General features: G+C 39.9%; 1 protein-coding gene across 1 annotated transcript in view; it reads left to right on the forward strand.

Annotated features, from left to right (window-relative positions):
• The window catches only part of ccdc85al (coiled-coil domain containing 85A, like), a 20,830-nt gene extending 3,011 nt beyond the window's left edge, over positions 1–17,819 (forward strand). Inside the window, exons 3-5 of the mRNA XM_020596225.1 lie at positions 18–314; positions 14,686–14,743; positions 16,768–17,819. Coding sequence (XP_020451881.1) covers positions 18–314; positions 14,686–14,743; positions 16,768–16,786 — 374 coding nt within the window. The 3' untranslated portion in view covers positions 16,787–17,819. The remainder of the gene's footprint in view (positions 1–17; positions 315–14,685; positions 14,744–16,767) is intronic.
• Positions 17,820–18,031: the final 212 nt, after the last annotated feature.

The raw sequence follows: 18,031 nt of genomic DNA on the forward strand, positions 1-18,031 counted from the left end.
TGACCTCCTCCTGGGCCAGAGGCAGCATTTCCTGAGCCAGGGAGGTAGTGGGGAGCTCTTTCAGAGGCACCACAGGAGCAGCATTAGCAGTACAGGCTGTGGGAGCCCCGAAACACGGCATGCAAATATAGGCAGCAGTGAGCACCAGGAAAAAGGATGCGTGGTCCAAGGGGGCAGCCCCGAAACACATAGGCACCAGTACAGTATGAGCCCTGACCATGTGAAGTTTGGCAGCCCTGTGAGAGAGGGGCAGAGGAGGCCGGCTGGAGATGAGCTGTCACCGCATCATCGTAGCATCTACAACGGCATGAATGGTAGGTGCGTGTGTGCAGGGCGGTGTTTCTGTGTGAGTGCATGTGCTGGTTCTGTGTCCTGACCTTCTAATTAACCTCTAATTAACAACCTCTTGAACGTGGTGGATGATGCTGTGCAACATATTTTACATGCAAAGATGAGATAATTTCAGATAGCCTCAAGCCACACACATTACACACTCTCACAAACTTGATCAATACAAGTTTGGATAATCTAGTGTTTCCAAAGAAGGATACCTTAGGGTACAGACAATCTTTTCTCTGTAAAAACTCAAACATTTACAAAAGGAAAATCTGCTGTGCAATAAGCGACTGAAATGCACTTATTTGATTGAGAAAATAGAGATACCTTATTTCATTCTGACTGTTGCAAAATTTATAGCGTTATTGATTTTTGTGGTGGTCTCTAGAGGAATGTGGGTTGGCTGTGTGGATGAGAGAGAAAATAAAGGGTTCAGAAATATTTATTTTACATGTTCTGTCTCTACTTTGAACAGTCAGCTCAAATGAAGTATGCTCAGATTTCAGCTTGTGATTCAGTTACACCTGTTGGCACACAAACACAAGCATACATGCATCTCTTATAGTATACAATGAATTAGTCCCAGATCTTTGCTCCTGCCCCTTTAGAATGAGTTCAGTGGGAGGTAAGGGTGTCAGAGAGAAGGCGGAATATCAGAGTATCAACTTGGCTGCTGTTTAAATACCCCACAGTGGCTGATAATGATTTCTGGAAAAAGAGTGCTGAGTGGCACAGAGCTGGCAGAAGCTAAAGGATGAATTCCTCAAGGTGGAACATCTGACTTTGCAATATGAGGCTGAAATTACAAAAGAATCAGTATACACAGAGCAGAGTAAACCCAACAATCCAGGAAGGATTTCAGTCACTTCTCATGAAATTATGTCAATAATTGTGTGCGAATGTGTGCTTTAGTTACTGAATGATGAGTGATTTATGCACTTTGATTATTTGGACTGGTAGTTTTATTGTAAATAGATAATTCAAAGCATGACTTGGTCTGTGAAAACACTCATGTCACCTGTGGTTCTGCAGCATTTTTATCAATTAACCCTGGTAATGTAATTGCGATGTCACCAGGGTTACCTCAGCTTGCATTTGCAGACTACAGCTTTTTAATAGAAAGCCTCTGTTACAACAAACTGTGTCCGTGGAGTTTGAAAAACGTGCCAGACAGGGAGGGTATAACTAAGAGACAATATCAAATTGCATTGTGGGAAATAAAGCACTTGGGCTCTTGACTTTTACTGGAGACAGAAAGTCCAGATATCCTGGTCTCTCCTGCTTTGTGTGTGTCCATTCTCTTTATAAACTGCCTTAAGTGAGTCCAACGTTATGAAATTAGTCACCTCAGTAATGACTCTCTCCACCTTTTTTGTACTATCTACAGATTGCAACAGATTATTAGAAAAACATACAACTTTGATTTGACTCATCATTGTGGTGCTGTTTTAGTTCTCTCTGCACTCTGTAATTCTATCAGAGATTTCAGTCTGGATGTAACCTGAGCCATGCCACATTAATGCCTCACAAATCCTTAATTGGAAAATGTTGTGAGTACACAGGGCACTCATTGGCCCTCAGGCCTGATGGTTTGCCAGAGTAAAATGCACACACCAAATAGCCTTTAACCAGGGCCATAAAGACTTCATTAATCCTGGGTGTGAGAGTAGTTTGAGAGTGTGTGTGTTGTTGTGGAGTTACAGTATACTGATACATCACGGCTTGTTTGTCATCTGTCAGAATATTGGTTATCTCTTTCATGAACTGACGAGGACGTTAAGTGTCACAATCTTACAGATTGATCAAAGCATGCAACCAGAGATGTTGCTTTTGTGGTGCAGATAATTAATTGCTTCAAAAAATACCACCTGCCTGTTGCTATCAAATCAGAATACACTAACACACCAATTAAGCTAACTACAGTACAGGTGTTGAAGAAATAAAGGATAAGAAAGATGAATAGAGATAGCCTTTTGTGAGATAGGAGAAGTAAAGAGAGCTGCTTTGTGGCCATGTCCCCGTGTGTCATCCACCCATTCTTACTGCCATGTCCTTTTTTGGTCAAAGAGGGAATTTAATTCCTGTGAGGATGTAGTACACTCCACTTGTTTGGATTATCCTTTAAGCCCTTTGCCTAGTATTATTTCATTTTTTATGTACTTGCGTGTGCTTGTGTGTGTGTGAGTTGGGTAGATGTGCTAAAGTGCCCCATCCAGGGTAGCTGTAGCAGTGTGGGGGTTTTGTAGTGGCTCATGATCACGTGCCACTGCTGAAGCTCATTTAAATTCCTGACAAAATCCAAAATGAAAACAAAACAACTCTGACCTTTGCAGCTTTTTAATGTAATCTGCTGTTACATCTCTTGGGAAGTTTATCACACTTATACTGTTATTTTTACAGCTGGGAGAAAGGAATACCCCACTCTCAATTTTGCTTTGTAAAAATGAAAGATAGGTTCACATAGCAGCAAAGAAACATAGCTTACCTTTTCAACTCTGTAACACCAGATTCAGAAAATCAGTAAGTGGTATAATTGCAAAGGCGTGTAGAGAATGCAGGGAGTACTAAGTGTGTAAATTAATAGTTGAATGTCATTTTACAAGTGAATAAAAAATAATATTATCTTGATCTTATAATATAGTGGGCCAGTAAACGATGTTAAAACTGTGTGTGATATTGAGCTGTTTAAATAAACAGTGCTTCCGTCAGTTCAGGGACGACCCAAATCAAAAATATCAGGTGTTAATGTGGTAGATTCCCTCTCAGTGACAGATAACCAACCATGAGCTGTCGTCTCCTGACCCAGAGTCTGGGGTTGTCTGCCCATAGTCACAGGGTTTGTTTCATAAAGATGAGAGACTTAATCATGTTTTCTGCTTTAGCAATCACAAGTTCTGCACATTAGCTTAAGCTGCTCGGATGACTGTGAAGTAGAAAGAAAGGCCGCATGAGAAAAAAGTGTAGGAGCCCCCCCCCCCCACCACACACACACACACACACACACACACACACACTTTCACCACTTCCGAGGGCATTGCTTTGTCTTATGTTCATTTCATGGAGACTTGCCCAACCCCTACCCATAAACAATGGACATTTTATCAGCTTTAGCTAGTTACCTAAATAACCCCAATCCTGTAAATTGGTTGAAAACTCTGTTTCTGGCTGAGCTGATTTAAAATATAACTATAACAAAAGGTCTTAAATGTGGAATCTACATACTGTACTTGATGGGATCCTGCAGGTTCTTAGTTCCAGCCCTGGCTGACTGGGGCCTTTCTGTATAGAGTTTGCATGCTCTCCCTGTGCCTGCATGGGTTCTCTCTGGGTACTCTGGCTTCCTCACACAGTTCAAAGACATGCAGCTTAGGTTGATTGGCAACTCTGAATTGCCCCTAGGAGTCTGTGTGTGGTTGTCTGTCTCTGTGTGTCAGCCCTGTGCATGGTGTACCCTGCCTCTCACCCAATGTCAGCTGGGATTGGCTCCAGTCTCCCTGCGACCCTCTTCAGGATAAGCAGTATATACTGTATTATGGATGGATGGATGTTAGGAGTTACTAACCTTAGCATAAACTCAGATTTAGTAACATCCAGGACTGGCTTTCCTACACAGTGGGTGTTCCGGACCTGATCGGTGCCTTTTCTAACATAACCTGAATGTAACATAACCATAAAATGATGTGCTGTTAAATAATGACATGCTCCTTGGCCTTGCTAGTAAGCAAACTAACATCATCATCTTAGGTTTGAGAACATAAACTGAACTCTTACCCTTTAGCTCTTTGTGTCTTTAATTTTGGAAAGCAGATAAAAGAACAACACCTGCCAAAGTCTTTGAATACCAGGTAGCCTGTTGCTCTAACTACAGATACACTTCAGTGAGTGGAGAAAGCATGACAGGCCTGCCATTCCTGATTCCACTTGCTAAATTATGACTGGTCAGGGTTTAATTAACAGTGGTTAAAAAAGCAGAATATTTGAGATAAGCCTCTGCTGAACTTTGGTTTATTCATGGTGAACTCCATTGGGTGATTTTTGATTCAAACTGGCAGCATGGTGAGTTTTTCTCCATTATTGAGAATTCTTTTAATTTCTATAATTTCAGCATCAGTTTAGGCTATCTAGCTCCTCTGGCTGTTGTTTCGAAGTGCTGTTGCCTGTCAGTGCAACAGGAAATCTTCACTGAAGCATGGCCTCTTCCTCTCTCCTGTCACTGAGAATGCCAGGCCATCTCTCTCTCTCTCTCTCTCTCTCATCCTCCTCCTCTACGCCTTCCATCCTAATTGGCTGCTAGTGTGAAAAACCAGCTGTCAGATGGAGAGAAAACTCTGATTACAAAGCCGTCTTTCTGGACGAGGCCGGAGGACGTATTGTTTGCCAGGCTGAGCTGAGGAAAGAGGGTCGAGGAAGTATTTGAGTGGATTACTGGTTGTTTTCTTCCACTTCTACTCCCTCTCTTTCTGTCGTCTTCTCTGTAACACGCCATCTCCTCTTCCTCTGGCTGTTGTCTGCCAAGGCGATGGATGTGAAGCATCTCATTGACAAACTGTGAAGTCTCACACCAAAGCAGCATGAAGAAAGTCAAACATTTGTCACAGCTGCTTGGCGTGAAAGGATCTGAGGGAGTATTAGCCTGATTCCACCAAACGTAAGTGGATTAGTATTAATACCAGACAGTCTCACTGCTTTGCTAGTACCCCAACTTTTCCTTTCTTTTTAAACTTGCTAAACTGTAGATTGACTTGTTTAGACTCATAATACTGTTTCTACCACCTAAAACTCTGTATAAAATGCCAAACCCTTTTTTAAGTTTCAAACCGAGTAGGTCTTCCCTGCATCGTATTTTATTATTTAAAATTGTAGTGCGGCAGTTGAGGCCGTCAGAGATGTGAGATTCTTAAGGTGAATGTCTTTATCACAGCTCTGCAAAAGGGAAAATGTAACTTAAATGCTAACATGGTGTTTGAATTTGTAATCACACCTGAGACCTATTATCCCAAACACCCTAGCCCATCAGAGCAGCCATTAACCAGAGGTGCATGATTAGGCATTTTGTTTATCTACCTCTGGTGCATATCATTGTCATTTTTAATCAAGCCGTCATCAGCTTTGTCCCTTTAAAGGTTTCTCCAGCTGGATGGAGCAAAGAGCAATATATTGCGTCTTACTCGTCTACTATTACCGCGTGAGTTTTGTCCTTATTTCAGCTAAATACTCAGGACAAAAGTAATATAAATGGGAAATAGATTGTGAAATGCATCTAATGAAAGAGCAAAAATGTTTTTGGCAAGCTAAATTATAAATTAGGAGAGGCAAGGAAAACGATTATCTACTGCAGATTTAGCCAAGATTTATGAGCCTGCACAGTATTGTGCCACATTACTGCAGATTTAGCCAAGATTTACATCTACAGTATTATGAGCCTGCACAGTATTGTGCCACACTGATATTTAAAGGTTTCAAAAATGATTTAAGTTAAAATATAAAAAAAATCTGAATTTATATGTTGAGCAGTCAGCCACCGTAGGATGCTACTAACCGTTTCCTACACCAGCAGCTTCTACAGTAAGTAACTGTGTGAAATATGAAGGATTCTACTTGGCATGTACTAGCACAGCTCCAGAGGTATGTGACAAATACTCCACAGTCTTCACAGCCATCTGGTAGGCACGCAAACCCAGTGGAACGGAAAACAATTTATGTCCTCTTATGCCGTGCCATACGCTTTTTTCTTCAGCCATATTCACTGAAAATTATGAAATGAAGAGTAAATTGCATGCATTATTATTTCAGTCTGAGTGAGTTTAATACAGAACCTGAGGAGAATAATAGCTGAGATGAATATAAGTATCTTCAGATTATCTCACATGTTGTACAACTCAAAAAATGTCTACCTGAGTTTTGTTAAACAGCTGCCACAAGTAACAATTTCAGGCTATGGTAGCATAGTGTAAGAGGAACACAAGTAGAGAAGAGACATCAGTTAGCAAACTGACACAGTAATGTCCATTTTATAGCAATGTTTATTTTTTAAACATGCACCTCATTACGTAAAAGTCAATTTTACATGTCAATCTAATGTCACAGTCACACTGGGACAGACAACAGTAACATCACAAACACTGAATACACACATTGTACTGATGTATTAAGTGCAGTGTAATGCATTTTTCCTTAATCATCACTTTAAAGATTTATTTTAAGTCATTATATAGAAATGATTTTCCTCCTTGTGATGCAGGGAAGAGAGGCCAACAAAAGATGCACAACCGCTTTATTCATCCATGCCATTGATAAAAATTTATACGGGCTACACCATGTGAGAAATGTGAATTGAAGGAGTCCCAGCTTAATACATAAAAATTAATACGCATCTTGTAATTCAATTCTTGTCCACTTTGACATTAGAAAGTAAGTAGCAGAATTCTAATCAATGGTGAAATTGATAAGAATGATAACTTGACAGTGTTGCTTGCATTCGTTAGGTCAATAATGAAGCCTTCAGTGACAAAGTACTGTATGTTTTAAAATCACAGACGCAAAGTGTGCAACAACAGACAACACTCTTCTTCCTTCATACAGTATCATAACTTTGCAACTCACCTCTGGTCTCAAGCAGTTGGCCAACATTGTGAGAACGTCTTGCCATATTAGAATGGTGCCGTGATGAACGATTAGAAGGATAAATCATTTTAATAGATAAATAAAGACAGCAATTGTTCATTTTCCATAAAGTCTGTTAGCATTAGCCTAGTGTTAGCCTACTCTGGTATGACCTGCAGCCAATGCTTAGCATACACTTATGAATCCAACTTCCACCAATGAATCCACCTCTGCCAAAGAGGTTATGTTTTTGGTTTTCTCTCACTCTCTCTGTGTGTGTGTGTGTGTGTGTGTGTGTGTGTGTGTGTGTGTGTGTGTGTGTTGTGTTGGTTAGCAGGATTACGAACAAATGGCTGGATGGATCATCAGCACACTTGGTACAGACATTGGTGGGAACCAACTCTAGAAGTAATTAGACTTTGGCTGAAGAAGGTCAAAGGTCAAGGTCATTAAACTTGATTTTAAAAAGCACACAAAAAATTGCCATCTTCAACTTGGGGCAAAAAAACAAATATATTAGTTTGAAATTTGACACACATGCATAGTGTGGCAATGTCTATAACAAGACCAAATTTCATGCAAATCTGACAGCCATTTAAATTTAACATTGAAACCCCATTTTAACATATATTTTCTGCCATAGCTTGACTTATAATGAAGATAGAACCCTGAAATGTTCAGGTAAGATGCACAGTATAACTGCCTATCATACCCTAAAAGATTATCTGGATCCAATCTGGATCAAGAATTTTAGTGCACATTTTGTGTTGCTCTGGATCTCATTTTTCACAAGGGACCCATTTGTGTGAGTGAATATTGTGCCTTGGTGAAGGTGCATGTGCTCTCTGAGTGCTCTTGTTTGTAATGTATTCAACTAATTCTTCTTTCAAAAGCTACAGACTTGTTTTAATGCATGGCTGGCTTTTCTGTGGTGCCTGTCTTTTGCACATTTGTATTACTGGTGAAGCAGCAGTGATAAGTTGCTTTGCTGCTAGCATTACTGTGATGGTTTTTACAGACCCACCATCTGTTACAAGAGAGCAGACAATGAGATAACATATCGGAAACATAACATGTAAAAACTGCTGCAGCTGAGAACATTATTATCCCCTCCCTCCATAACACACAGGATGTAGTTATCCATTTCCTGGGGCATAAATGTATCTCCTGCCCATATTGTGCATTATGTTCAGTTGTTGTAATGTTTTTTCTGGTGAGAATGACAGCAACACATGTGTGCATCTCCCATTACTGATGGGTTGATCCGACCAACACGAAATGATTGGCACCACTGTGGTTATATTTATATTAGTATACTTTACTGGTTCTTGATCAGCAGTCTTTTGGTCTGTGGAATTTCCTCTCGATTATATTGAATTAAATTTCATTACCCCCCACTTCTCCAGACTGACTCTCATTTCCTTTGCTGTTACAGAAGAATGTATCTCAATTCCCTCTTTGATATCTCTCCATCGTCTAGGTGTATTCATTTGATCTTGTATCATCTTGTATAACAGATCGCTAAACATCATATTTTCAGTTAGAGAAGAACTGTGTGAGATGTGTGCAGCATTTTAAGAGCAGAAAAATGTAAATTCCCATCCACACCTGGATGTTACCCAGAAGGCACCAGACACCAGCATTAATATCAGCTCATCCTTCAGGCATTATGTGGTGAAATGTTCCCTAAATTCTGTATTTTGTTGTATTGCTCTGAAGCAAACTGCTTCAGCAGGGTGTTATATCTGATGCAGTATGGTACATTATTTTTACCTAAACACAAATGACTTATTACGATGACAGAACCACAAAAGTGTAAACGAGTTTCGGCCTCAGGACATGGGTCATTGAGGTCCAGTGTCTTGTGGGACCTGCGAAGAGAGAAGTCATTAAATGCAAACCACTGGTGCTAGATGAAGCAGCAAAGAATCCTGGGATGCTTGAAATCTAACATTGTTTAGTGAAATTTCCATCTCATCCCCGTCCATTTGAGCCACACATGCCACCAATCTCTCCACGCTACTGCTTGCCCAGTCTGTTACATTATTCATCAGCACCGAGGAGTGATGACAGGTTAAAATGGGACAACAGCAGTTTATCTTGCAAATGTCTGCTTAAATATTTAATTTACCTTTGAGAATGCATTCCATACTAGCGTGAGTGGCAGCGTGGGTCCTCACAGAATGTGGAGGGGTGATGTGAAACTTGAAGATGGAGAACAAAAGCCTCAAAACAAGGATTAAGGACTGACGTTGCACTATTCACTTTCATAAATCTCTGACAGTGTTCTGTATATTTTTTATTCTCTTGATCTCTTTTGTTTAAATATAGATTTTACAGAAATAGTTGATTTTAGAAAAGGTTTTAAATATAAATAAAATATAAATAGCCTGCATTTTCTGCTCAGTGTATGTGTTACAGCCACGTGTAATCTCTGCTTTATGCATTCAGAACTTAGCCTCATGCTCCACAGTTGCACATGACAGCGCTGACTGCAGCTGCCTGAGGGATGTTAAGACTAGCAGCTCTCCTGCCACGCAGCCTTGCTGACTGACTGCCTGTGTGACTGACTGCTAGCTAAACGGAAGGTCACTGATCTACCATGCATCTCCACAGGCTCTCCTGCCCAACAAGCCTAAATAATTTATGTGGCAGATTTTTAGGAGCTCTGAGGGGATGGCCATGTGAAATTACCTTGCATTGATCCCGTAAGTTGAGAAAAGGAGAGAGAAGGGGAGAAACTGACAGATCAAAGAGGACTGAGAGATGAGCTGCCCTGAGGAGAGCCACTTCATGTGTTTACTGGCTTGACTGAGACATCAATAACAACTTGATTACTGATTTTGACAAATTATGCTGCAGTGAAAAGAGAATGTTTTCCTCCTAAATCTTCATTATAGTTTTTTCTGATCCCAGTTTCCTTGAATAATTTTTTGCAGACTTGCTTTTCATCAAACAAAGGAGGTCTGATTGTGTTAACATTATCTCTGAAAATGATCTCTACTTCTATGAACTGTATAATTATGACCTGTATAGAGTTAATAATTGGTGTCTGGCTGTAGAGGAAGAAGGATCCCCCCCCCCCATAACGGTGATTTATTCAGTGTGGGAGCAACTCTTCCTAAGCCAATCTCACAGATCTCATTGTGGGGAAATTTAAAGCCTTTCACATGAGCTCAGGTGTACAGAAGTGGAACTTAAGGGAGCTTAGGCCTCACATTATTTTGGAGTAATCACATTATTTATATACCCTTGTTCTGGCCCTTCTCTCTATATATGTGTCACATCCTGTTAAATCCAGTTCTGGTTTTAATGCCCTGCCCATAACTGAATCAGCAAACACCCTCCAAGTGCACTGTATGTTTTCTTACATTATAACTCTCCTTTTAAGAGGTCACACACACTGGCTGGAATTTGGAAAATGCACTGTACGTTAAACACTGATTATGCCGACTCTAAAGAGATTTTCTGGATTTTGGCACACAGATGGTGCATGTTAACTGGACTGTTCCATCACACAACAGCAGTTTGTAATCTTGTGACCTGTATGTGCGTGACTGCTGACCTTGAGACAACAAATCCATTTAAGCTAATCATTCTTGTGTTTGAGCCATTGATGTCTGAGTCCTAAGACCGAGAACTGAGTTAGCTTGATACAGTAGGTTGAACAAGAAACTGTATTGTTACCACTGCAGTGTCTCTCTTCGCTGCCATATTTTCTAGAGGTACACTACTAGTTGTCTTCAAGTCACAAAATATCAGAGCAGTTATACTATTAGACTGACAGAAATGAGAAGACAGTGAGACAAAAATATCAAACATGTTTGAAACTGACCTAAACATCTCAGGAACAGAGAGGTGCCAACCTTCATACAGTACGGTGATGACAATGTTCATTATGAAAAATCATAAGGTATAGTGGGCACTTTATTTTGCACTAAGCAAAAGCAATGTATGGCAAAATCATAAAATCATGCTTCAGAACTCAGCGATCAATCCAAAACCACATTCAGACACTGCAGGGACGCCACTGTCAGATCACTCTGCATTTGTATTGAGCTATCTGAGCATGTTCAGGTCCCTCTTTTCAATGGACCATCTAAACAGCTACACTTCCAGTACGCGTTCTGTGTGGTTGTGTTGGAAGACATTTGACAGATATGCAGAATGGGGGTCTCCTGACAGACGCAGACATGTGCTTTTTGATAGTCTTGCTTGTCTATTTATACTGTGGAAGAAGGTAATGCTACACACAACAGTGAAGAAGAACACAACACAGCTGTCATTGGAAAACTAATTAGTCCATATATTAAAGAGAAAAATGTAGTAAAGTTTAATGTGCTGTATTTCTTAATTATGTCAGTGATATTTAGTTTTGACAAACTGTGATTCATAAAACGTAAAAAATCCCATAAATCGAAAATGTGGCAATATGACATCATATCATTTATCAGGCACGCATAATTTCTACTTAATGAGGTTTTGAAAACTACATTTAATCTCTAAAATTAAAATTACTGTCTAACGTATTACAGTTCACAGAATAAAACCTCAGTGGGCTGCACAATGGAGAAGTAAGCCTGGAAACTTGAAAACTCATGCTCCAAGTGAGCATAGCATTCAAGTGACTGGGTGTTTGCATTAGACTACATACAATACAAAGCCACTGTAGCTATGCTGGTATGCAGCTCCCCATAAATATAACTGCATGTCAGGCTGCAGCGGAACCACAGAGAGACTGCCATTGTGATTGTTCAGCTTGGGCTACTTGTGTTTTCCCTTCAAGTTTCCAGCGCTGTAGAAACTGCTGATAGTAAAAACCACATTAAGGTAGTTAAAGACAGCACTCCTCTTCTCTTTGTGGTAACACGTCTACAAAAGCCATTTCCAATGCAAACCTTCTGTTCTCCACAGACATCAGTTTATATTACAGTGAACGAAAGCATCAAGCATGGTTCAAATTAATGCTGACATCCAAGATAAAGGTCTGCGCTCAGGGGTACCAACCATGTGTTTGTTATGAAAATTCATCTAGAGCTCACCAAACTAATTAGACTGTAGATATTTGGCCTAATTTTAATTTTGTTCATATATAGCAAACAAATCAAGAGCTGATTTATTAGGATTAGATTATTCCCAAAATATATAGTTTAAATTGTTTTTTCATTCTTGTTTAAACCTTTTCTTGCCTCAATCCAAAACCATAATCAGAAACTGCTGGGATATTGTTAGGTCACTCACTGTTTGTATTGATCCAGCAAAGTCCTGCCTCCCAGTGTACCAGCCATCAGCTTCACTTCCTGTAGACTTTCTGCACATTTGTTTGTGTTGTTGTCTAAGGAAGAAGTGAGATGTGATTGTACATGTACCGCTCTCTAACTGGTGTGTGAGCTCTGCTTCAGTTGTGAAATCAACCCCATTCCACACACCCTGACTTTCAAATGGAAGCACCCTCCAGCCCACTGCTGCATACCTCCCACTTTTTAAAGGAGTGTTCATATCTCTCTGAGCTGTTTTGCCTCCTCCCCTCCTCCCATCAAGACGCAGTGAGAGAATGGGCAGGGAACACAGGGAAGGAGGCTACTGGAGTCCCTTACAGGATTCAACGGTCACAAGAGTGTTATGAATTTTTAATATGAGATGTTAGTGCAGCAAGGAGAGGAAATGTGCTGAAAATATGATTATAGACTCATGAGGAGCAAACCATTGTTGGAGAGAGAGAGGAAGTGAGAGAACAGGAGAGCAGCAAGGATAAAAGAATTGTTTTGAAGGGCAAAGGAGGTAAAGAGGGATATCTTTTTAGGCTGGATTGCTTAAAGCAAAGGCATTTCTGCACTGCTTAACTGGACCTAGAACTATTCACAGAGTACAGTACGGGAGCAAACACTGTATGTTCTATGCTTTAACACAGCCTTGATTTATCACCATTTGTTTGACAGGAATGTTTATCCTGAGAAGTGAAAATAAAGCAGCAAAGCAATCTTTGGTCCAGGATGTCAACAGAGTAAAGAGCTTGCCTTGTGCTTAAAGACAGTAAAGTTGAGTGTGTGTGATATCAGAGTGTGAGAGAGCATGACTTTAGTGGATCATTAGTGGAAGCTTTAATCGATCATTCCCTAAGCAGAATAAACCTTTGGTTTAATGTCTGGCCATCTTTGTCACCTGTCAGTGTTGAACTTTATCTTTTAGTCTAAGATTTGATACATTAAAGTTGAGATATACTGTGTACATTATGGTTCACATTTACCCACTCTGTCAAGGTTTCTGCCACTCTACTTGCTGTCACTTGCACTGCTGCAGAAGAGATTAAAACAGATGATGGGCAAATGCTGCTTTAAATGCAACACAACACAAAGTGGTAACCATGGACCTGAGGTGCCTTTTAAATTAATATAGAGAATGTGAAGGTACGTCACGCCATGTTGAATGCTGGGACAAGGGCACCATTTTGGGTGGGAGACGCTGTATAAAAAGTTTCTTAAATCAGTTAGATCTCACTTTACTGACTGTGGTAATTCATGGTGGATAACCTTAGCTGACTGCAGCTAACTCATAGTGGACCTAGAGATCCCGTTGAAAAGAGCGGCAGACTGAAAAATGACTGCACCTTGATCTCGGCACTCGGTTCAGAAACTAACGTTAGGCACCAGCTGTCGGCAGACGACACAACCACTGCAGATTTCTGTCCTGTCTGGGCTCAAACTGAACACTAAAGTGGATATTTGGATGTAGTCGAAGCATGTATGTATGTAGCTCTATGGGATAGTATTTATTTTTTGAAATGAACTTATAGATGTATACAGTGCATAGCTCTATGGTAGGTAATCAGCGCCATCCCTCTAAAATCGCACCTTTACCCAAAATTCAACACGGCGTGACGTGCTGCATTCCCTATCATATGCCTTTCTAAAAGTGCATCAGCCTGCCCATGTAGCTAAATATTTTAATATCATGCAGTAACTTGAGTTTAGAGAAAAAGATAAAAGATAGTTTCAAAAGATGTAACACACAAAACTGGGTTAAATGAGAACACTGTTACTACTCTCATGTCTGTGCATTAAGTTTTGAGCTAGAGCCTGGAGGTAATTAGCTTAGCCTAGCATATAGACTGGAAACAGGAAAACAGCTAGCCTGATTATGTCCAAAGTGAAAAAATTTGGCACTTAGCACATCTAAAGTTCATCAGTTAACTTATAAGACCTATATCTCTATAGCAAACAGCAACCTGAAAACAATCATTTCTGATTTTATAGAGAATTACACATTGTTACTATTTGGTGAACAACAGCGTCTAGCAAATAATGACTTAAAATTCTTGTTAACTCTATTAGGGAGTTCCCAGCATGCTGTACAGAAGCAGTGGGCAAAAATATTCACCAAGAAACACCACACGGGCTAGCTGAACTTCGGACAGTGCAAGGCTAGCCCTTTCTTCCTGTTTCCAGTTAATCCCCTCCTGGCTATAGGTCCATTAACGCACAGGCATGAGAGTGATATCTATCTTCTCCTCTAACTTTCAGCAAAAAAGCCAATTAGTGTGCTTTCCAAAATGTCACATAAGTTGCAGTATTTCATCAGCATGTTTTATTTATGAGTTATTTTGTTTTGGGAGTATAAACAAACAGACACCAGCTCTACAGTAAATCATTAGATTAATGAAGCGCTCATCTCTTGTCAGCACAACACATTTTAATACTGCTCTCTTCTTCTGTCTCTTTCCTCTCTTATTCTCTCTGTGCATCACAGCTTTGATATCAGCCAGCTGCTGCCCCACCAACTGTAGAAATGTCAAGCTATGGGACAGGTAAGAACCCCTCTCCACAGCGTTTCTTTTCATAAACCTATTTTATGTTAATTAAAGTCATTGAAAGCAGAAGAACAGCCAGTGAAGGTTGCTGTTCTTTTCACAAGGGCCCATAATCCTGTAATTAGCCCCCATTACTGCATTTTACCATACAGTGTGTTTCCTTCAGCTGGAGTTTTGAAACCTATTTGCATTTAATTATTGGGTTGGAAGATACTTTAAATTTACATTAAGTAATGACAAGCAGAATTATCTTAGTCAGGACTTTATGAAATATACAGTAGGAATGCTTACTAATCAGCAGGTGATCAGCAACTCTGTTGTGATCCTGTGTTATTGCAGGGTTATACTATGAGTGAGTACAGTGTACTGGCTCCAGCTGAGTAATGCGTTTGCATGCGTGGTGTTATCCAGGTGTAATCACAGTGGGTTTACAGTGAGTTAGAGATGACCCTATCCTGTTCCTGTGAGCCACCCTACGTCTTCAATCAGGCCCCAGTGGGAGGGCGCGATGGCTGTATTAATATTTAATGACTGCAAGACAAGACCAACATATCCCTGGAGTACAGCCACTTCTGGTACAGAAAGCACCGAGTACTGTACAGTCACAGGCATGAGTGAAACACATTCACATGGTTGTTTACTCTTACGCTGACTTTATGTTTGTGTATTGATGTGTTTTCCTCCACTGTCTTCGCATTAGCATTTTCATCCTGTCAGTCCTTCAAAAGCCTTCAAAAAAAAAATTACCTTCAATGTTAAATTTAGGATTTGTGCTGCTGTGAGAGGCTGCTGACCTGGACTTATCTGGTGAGAGAATACAGGCAAATTAGTCTTTGTCCACAGAAGACATTTTGACATGTCAAAGTAGGAAAAACAAAGGTGTAGTGATGGTTGAATTCCATGTACTGTAGCTGCTTCAGTTTCAGGGTCCTGGTATTGTTCACGCTGGCTCACTGTCACACTGTAATGGCTTACTGTGACACTTCTATGGAGTAGGGCCATCATAACACCTGCGCTACAAGTCAAAATGTCTTCTGTGAAAAAGGCTATTAGGGAAGAAAAGATATGTTTGTACTGCTAAAGCCTGGGTATAAATCAGTATGAGGTAATACTTCCAGACTACAAAATCAGTATGAGGTAATACTTCCAGACTAATGCATTGCCGCATAGCGTCTTAGTGGTGCTAGTTTATTCAGCAAAGATCCATACAAAAATGCCTGATTTCAGAAGTTAGACTTTGTATTAAGCCTAATTAAACCTAAAACTCAACTCATATCAAGAGATTCATGATGTAGCCACATTACTACACATTAAACTGCTCATGAATTACCTTTGTTAATTTACACACAGACAATATGTTTCCCCTAAAGCCCTTTGCTATCTATGATCGTGTTGCTACAACAAATGGATGCATCTGCCAGTTTAACCCCCTTTTAGTAAGACAACTATAATGCCATCTTTTAGCATGTATAAGCAGTACATAATCATCTTCATATTCATGTGATATGATGTAACACACTATAATGTAGTTGTGAGCAGTTAGTTGATTCATGTACTGTATTTGTCAACAGCAATAACTCCTCCTATGGGCACCCATAAGTGGAGGCTGCTGTATAAACAGGTATGATAATAATAGGATAATTGTTAACAAATACTCTACATTACCTGCTTGTAACTGTATTATAGTATTTATAAACTGTTTATTAAATGTGCACATACTGCTTATAAATGCTGAAAGGGGAAAAGATGACTTATGAAAAAGTCAGACTCCTTCTTTATAATGGGTCTTATTACTATCTTCAGTCCATTAACCAGAATTGGTTACAGTCTATTAACCCTAATGGTACCACTTGTTAGAAAATGGAACCAAATTTTGTAGCTGACGTTTTTTTTCTGTGAAGTTGTATAAATTTGCTTATAGTTTGTACAGAATTTGTGGAACATCCTCCGAAGTCAACAGTCAGTAATGCCTTACGACTTTTGTAATATTGTAATAATTATTTTCTTATTTTCTCATACAGCTTTGATGCCTCCTCTTGACCCCAACTTGACCAGCTAGGCTCCTCAGACAAAGGGAGGGTGGGGGTTGGTGCAGTGCAGCCCTCCTGCATCTCTGGCCTTGATAGACACATGGACCCCCGGGTGCTGCTCTCCACATCTCCGGATGGTCTGTCATCCATGGCCTCATCCATGTCCACAGCCCTGAAACTGCCTTCCTCCATGTTTTTATTTGTACATATCGAGAGTTTGAGCAAAGATGGGATATAGGGATGGGGAATCAGTACAGTTGGTAAAACTCTTGAACAGTGCTGCAACTAAACAGATTAGAGTGAATATCTCTCCCTGCCAAATGTGACACAGCTACCTCCCGGAGAGCAGTTAGAGAAAGGGAGGGACACTGGGGATCAATGAGAGGAGATGGAGAGGCCTCTGCACTGTTTGTGCTGCTACCCTCTGTTTACAAATGTAGATGACTGGTGGAGAAACACAGAAATGGAACTTTCTATTCCTCCACTGTTCGAAACTTCGATTATTTTCCTACACACTTCCCTCTTTTTCTCGTTCTGTTCCCCTCACCAGGCCCTTCTGTTCTGTTGTCCCGCCCCCCTTCCCACACACACTCTCTCTCCCTCCTTTCCTTCATCTTTAGACATTCATCATCCAAAGTGTACAATGAGACTGGTGTAATGTAATGTTCTGTAAATCAGTCTCCATATCCAGCTGACCATATCCAACCATTGTCACCTCTCTCTCCTTGTTAAAATCTAATACTTTTTTCAGCCATTTCAACTGAACTTAAAAATAAAACAAAAACATACAGTATTTGTCAAAGATGTTCTAGCAAAGAAGATAAAACACAACCTTTTCCTGTGTCTTAAACCAAGATAGTCACCATTACTAGCTGCTGACAGATGTTCTAGTTCTATAAGATGCAATGTTCAGGTGTAAACTTTCTTTTTTGTATTATCTTTGCTCCCTTAAAGCACCTATATCAAAGCTGGGGAGAAGATTATATGTTTCTCCATGTTGTTTTTTACAAGAAAGTAAAAAGTAGATTATTGGATTAGTTTTATATACATACAGTACATGCTATATATATATACACACACATATATATACATGCATATATATTAAACTATTATTTTTGACTTACTGGTATTAGAACTATTATAAGAAGATGCATATGATATATATCAAATAATAAACTGAGCTCTTTATGTAAAAGTGCATTATTTGTTCAGGCTTTATTTCGGTGTGCCTAAATGACTCCAACACGGGAGTGTG

Source organism: Monopterus albus, unplaced genomic scaffold (genome assembly GCF_001952655.1).
Source record: "Monopterus albus unplaced genomic scaffold, M_albus_1.0 scaffold29.1, whole genome shotgun sequence".
Lineage (NCBI taxonomy): Eukaryota > Metazoa > Chordata > Actinopteri > Synbranchiformes > Synbranchidae > Monopterus > Monopterus albus.